Source organism: Melitaea cinxia, chromosome 10 (assembly GCF_905220565.1).
Source record: "Melitaea cinxia chromosome 10, ilMelCinx1.1, whole genome shotgun sequence".
Classification (NCBI taxonomy): domain Eukaryota; kingdom Metazoa; phylum Arthropoda; class Insecta; order Lepidoptera; family Nymphalidae; genus Melitaea; species Melitaea cinxia.
The window spans coordinates 12803904-12810030 of record NC_059403.1 but is presented as its reverse complement, the minus strand read 5'-3'; the positions used below and the strand labels follow the sequence as shown (position 1 = coordinate 12810030).

Sequence of the window (6127 nt, the reverse complement as noted above, 5' to 3'; positions counted from 1 at the left end):
ATGTGTTCCACTACAACGGGAGCTACCTCTCAACTTTTTGCATCAGCACTAAATTTACTAGCTGCAACACAGTGTTTCATACCAGAAAATGTCCAACCGTATAATGACAGTAAGATAAAACAGATATGACGGACATATCTTTTTATTAATTGTAGTACCTATTTTAGTATTTACCAAAATATCTAGGAAAATGTTTTAACACCATTTTTTGTAACAGATAACGAAAAATATGACTTCATCATCGTCGGAGGCGGATCGGCCGGAAGTGTCTTAGCAAATCGACTAAGTGAAATAGAAGAGTGGAAAATATTACTTCTCGAAGCAGGCCCGGAACCTCCAATTGAATCTCATGTGTGTATAAATATATTTGACAAACTGATACCATAATTTAGTTTACGTTAGTCATTAAATCATCTTTCTTAATTCCTTCACAAAACGTCCTGCAACACTTTGGAATCATTTACCGAGAGTGATCTAAGAAAGCAGTTCGATTTATGCTTTCAAGGACAAGCTAAGGAATCATCTTTTCTCCGAAAATGATGAACCTCTCATAATTGTTGTACTCTCAATGTATGTATTTATGCATGTATGTATGCATGTAAATGTTTGTATGTATTTATGTATATATGTATGTATATATGTATATATGTATGTATATATGTAACTATGTATTTATGTATATATGTAACTATGTATGTATGTATGTATTTAATTGAGGTAGGGCACAGCAGGAATTTCCTGCTCAAAATATGGAGCAGCCCGACTGGGGTAGTACCTCGACCTTACAGAAGATCACAGCAAAATAATACTGTTTTCAAGCAGTATTGTGTTCCTGTTGGTGAGTAAGGTGACCAGAGCTCCTGGGGGGATTGGGGATTGGGTCGGCAACGCGCTTGCGATGCTTCTGGTGTTGCAGGTGTCTATAAGCTACGGTAATCGCTTACCATCAGGTGAGCCGTACGCTTGTTTACCGACCTATTGACATAAAAAAAAAAAAATGTATGTGTATGTGCATGTGACTGTGTAACTTGTTAAGTATATATGTATTATTATATCACTAATTTTCAATGTATATATTACAAAATAAGTGTGTTTTAACCGACTTCCAAAAAAGGAGGAGGTTATCAATTCGACTGTACTTTTTTTTATGTATGTTACTTCAGGACTTTTGACTGGGTGGAGCGATTTCGAAAAATTTTCTTTTGATCGAAAGGTGGTGTGTGTCATTTGGTTCCATTTAAATTTATTTGAGATCTAACTATTACTTTTTGAGTTATATCTAATAATGCGTTTTTACTTGACGTTTTTTTCGTCTACCTACTTTGTATTATACCGCATAACTTTCTACTGGTTGTACCGATTTTGATAATTCTTTTTTGTTGGAAAGAGGATATCCTTAGTTTGGTACCATGATAAGAAAACCAGGATCTGATGATCCAGGGTGTACCGATTTTGATAATTTTTAATTTAATCGAAAGCTGATGTTTATCATGTGGTCACATATAAATTTTATCGAGATTTGATAACAACTTTTTGAGTATCTTTGATAACGCGTATTTACTTGACTATATTTTCATCTTCCTACGTTGTATTACTTGTTGATGTAATTGAAGTCGGTTTTTTTGTTTGCGAGCGAATACATTTATTTTAACCTTTTAGTTCAGTTTTTTTTATTTATTTATTTTTCTACTCTTGCGCTTATGAGCCCCGCGTCATCATTTCTCACCACCATGGGTAGACTGGTTGAGTTTGCCCTTGCCAACATCCTTTGTAAATTAACTACTTCTTGAAACCTGCCCAATTCGTCAACCGCTTTCACTCAAAAGTGTTCGAGCGTTGTGTATTGACAGTGATAACATAAGGCTCTGAAACGTGGTCTTTTACCTTTAGCCCTATCCATAGGCTCAAAGTCACTCAGCGAGCAATGGAAAGAGCTAGGGTTAGATTAAATTATTTTAGGTAAATTCTTATAGGGTGTTATTTTAATGTGTCACTACTACGTCAGCGTCAACTTAAGCAGAAAAAACAACAAAAAAGGCTTTTTTTCTTTCGACGAGTTGTAAATATTTAAATTTTCATTAATCAAAACTTATCATCACGGATCAAAAATAACTTAAGACAATTAGAAATGTAAGTAGTAGTAGTAACGGAGCTATCTTTAGGTTAAATGTTTTAAAAATCTATATTATATTTCTAAATATTAGCTCATACAAAATTATAAACAATCTCATGAACTTTACTTTCATATATTATTGGCACAGAAATATAATTTATAATACTATATGAAGGTAAGTTCTAAAAACCTTAATATGTACAATGTAAAAACTAAAATTTAGAAAGCTATTCGATTTACTACACATTGTTTATAGTAACTAATGTGTATACTGTGTTATTTTTACAGATACCAAATATGGATATTTATCTCTACAAATCCAAGTATGATTGGCAATATTATACCGAAAATGATGGTATTTACCACCAATCGTTTAAGACTGGTTCTGTTTACTGGCCTCGTGGCAAAATGCTTGGTGGATGTAGCTCGATCAATGAAATGTACTATATAAGAGGAAGTGACCATGACTTCCAGTCTTGGGCGAATGCTGGAAATCCAAGTTGGACTCCAGAGAACGTTAATTACTACTTTAAGAAAGCTGAGAGTTTACAAAATATTAAGTTACTAGAAGATTCTGATGTGCGAAATATATATGGAAGAGATGGCCCACTGGTTGTTAATAGATTTAATAGTACATATAAAGATGTCATGGATAAAGTCTTAGAATCTTTTAATTTTATGGGATTTAAGCATGTTAAGGATATTAATACAGCAAATTTTGAAGGATCGGGAGTATCCAGTACTTTTAGTGTAACAGCTGCAAATGGCCGTAGATACAGCACGTACACATCTTATTTAAAGCCAATTAAAGACAGAAAAAACTTAAATATTGTGACAAACGCATATGTAACAAAAATATTATTAAATGAAGATAAAAAGGCATATGGAGTTGAAGTCGATATTTTTGGGGTAAAGAAAACATTTTACGCAAACATTGAAGTAATAATTAGCGCAGGCGCAATAAATACTCCACAATTATTGATGCTTTCTGGTATTGGCCCGAAAGGTCATTTAGAATCTAAAAACATTTCATGTGTTGAAGATTTGCCAGGTGTCGGTAAAAATTTACATGACCATAATGGCATCTACATTGCTGTATATGGAGATGAAAAAGGAGAAGAAAATGAATTGGATAAGTCTTTTGAAGTTGCAAAATACTTGTATAATCGAAGTGGACTTCTAGCCCATAACACCTATAGTGATATTTCGGCTTTTTATTCTCTTGATCAAAGTATGAAATATCCAGAATTTCAGATTCATATAGGATTTGCGTTAAAGAAATCGCAATGGGCTAAGATATTGTTTTCAGTTTTTCATGATGATATATATAAATCTCTTATTGAGCTCAATAAAAATAAAACGTTTTTCTTTTTTGCCCTTAGTCTACTACATCCATCTTCTAGAGGCTCAGTCTATCTTAACACTTCTAACCCGTATGATTACCCAATAATAAATGCTAATTATTATGGCGAGAGTAAAGATTTACAAGATACAGTAGAAGGTATAAAAATACTTAAAAAGATAGTGATAGCCCCCTACTTTAGATCTATAAATGCATTTATACCCAAAATAAATATACCTCAGTGTAATAAATATGATTTCGACAGTGATTTATACTGGAAATGCTACGTTATTAACACAAGTTCAACATTATATCATCCGGTCGGAACGTCAAAAATGGGACCGAAGTCAGAGGATTCTGTTGTTGATAACTTCTTGAAAGTCCACGGGGTCAAAGGATTACGAGTTATAGATGCAAGTATAATGCCTTCAATTACTGGTGGAAACACGAACGCTCCAACCATAATGATTGGTGAAATGGGTTCTGATATGATCAAAAATGAACATCTACAAAAACATTAAACTTATCTTTTTCTGATTGTGATTTAGAGTTTTTTAAATAACAAATTAATTTATACTTCTTTTAATATAAATAATAATATTAATATGTAAAGGTGTTTTATTATAATATTTATTGAAATAATACTGAATAGTACGTAGACAAAAAAATGTGAATGTTTGGCAAGGAATATTCATTCGACAAAACAATAGAGATCGAAATAGGTATCAAGTTCTTTTGAAAAAATGTATATGAATAATTTAAACAATAAAAAAGTTGTTTTAAATTCATTTGACTGATTTCCATCTGTTTAAAATATAGGCCAAAATATTTGTAAGCCCTCAATAATATTTTATGTAGAAGTAATTATTCACATTGTTAAATAATTGAATACAGCTGAAATCGTAACACGGCTTGTTGCATAGAATATTATTTTTTTTTTTATATAATTATAATTATGTGTATCTAAAATGTGGGTGTATCTCACAATAGCAACTTTTTATTTTGCTGTCAAAGGGCAAAGAAAGAATAGTCAGTTGTTTGATGCATCATATATTGAAATATAAAGCTTATGCTGTATTTATTTGCTTTTAGTGTTACTATTACATAGAAAGAAAATACTAAGAATATAATATATTCACGCATAAAATAATTTATAATAGGAATAATTCAACATTTAAATTGTTTCATTTTCTATTATTCATTTGGGAAACAAAATGTATACAAAATACAATTCTTAATTTTTTCCTCTTATTTTAGATCACATCTATTGAGTTAATCTTAATTTTACATAGCAAAAGCGATTTCCCAGGTATATTTATTATTTCCTTACAGATATTTTTCAGTCTTGTTATAATAACATTATATAACATAGTTAACATATTTTGTACAATAGTTTAAAATGTGCAAGTAATTAAGTATCACCAGAAAAACGTCGTTTTTTGTTACAATCTTTTGAAACTAATTTAGGTTTTTTATTGCATTATAATCTTTATAAGGAAAATTGCAAATACGATCTGTTAATAATACATTTAAAATTAGAACTAGTGATTATATTACGAGTATATATACGAATATAAAAAGTATGTTCTAAGGTTAGTTTTTTTTTTTTTTTTTTTAAAGTTCAAAGTTTACAAGGTCAATGTAATTGTTTGAAGACTAAAAACTCTACTTCTCGACAGTGTAGCAACAATATATTCCATGTGTTGTTTCATTGTTTAGAGCTCCATAATTGCAACTAAGATAACCACATACGATTTTATGTACGGATACCAGCCGATTAAAAATCTTCTATATATACAGCGTGCTATTAAATCACATCTTTCTGTTAGGGGGAAAAAACTAAGCAGTAGTCAATTTCAACTCGTCACTCATCATCACTTCAGCCTATCACAGTCCACTGCTGGACATAGGACTCGACAAGTTCGCGCCAAAAATGGCGTGAACTCATGTGTATTGCCCATAGTCACCACGCTGGTCACCGGCTGACTTTGTCGCACAGAAGACGCTGCTCCGTCTTCGACCTGTGTATTTCAAAGCCAGCTGTTGGATGGTTATCCCGCCATCGGTCGGCTTTTTAAGTTCCAAGGTGGTAGTGGAACTGTTATCCCTTAGTCGCCTCTTACGACAGCCTCGGAAAGAGAGGGGGTGGCTATATTCTTTACTGCCGTAGCTACACAGCTTCAACTCAACTTATACTATTATTAATTAACTTTAAAATCAACACTTTTGAAAAAAAATGAGAAGACTGATTAAAAGTATGTAAAAAGGCGACTCACGCACGGTATCGCCTTACTTCAGACGGATCGTCCGCTTGTTTACCACAGGGTGTGATAAAACAAAAACAAAAAAAAAATAGAAACATATTATGTTACATTATTCTCATTTAAATTTATAACCTAAAACCATTTCTCTCAAAATCCGCTTACGTCAAGAGCTTTAAAGATTAAAGCATCAGTTTTTTAAACCGCGTTTTCAATCTAGCGTCAGTAATGTTTACATGAAGTAGCTTAAGTCTAAATCTAGCAAATGGACTCAAGTTGGTATTCAGTGACATCGTATTTTATAACAAATGTTTCTCTACTCACGCTAACGACGAAGTAATAAATTGGAACAGTAATCCAGCTTATCTACTAACACAATTTTATAGAAACTTATTGTATATTAGAACTTAT

The 6127-nt window shown here is 32.0% G+C and overlaps 1 protein-coding gene across 1 annotated transcript; it reads left to right on the top strand.

Moving 5' to 3' along the window:
• On the top strand, positions 1-4067 carry LOC123657437 (glucose dehydrogenase [FAD, quinone]-like). The gene is made up of 4 exons (XM_045592981.1): positions 1-109; positions 218-351; positions 2402-3384; positions 3496-4067. The coding sequence occupies exons 1-4, from the start codon at positions 1-3 to the stop codon at positions 3974-3976; spliced, it is 1707 nt and encodes a 568-aa protein (XP_045448937.1). The 3' UTR covers positions 3977-4067.
• The last annotated feature ends 2060 nt before the right edge of the window (positions 4068-6127 follow it).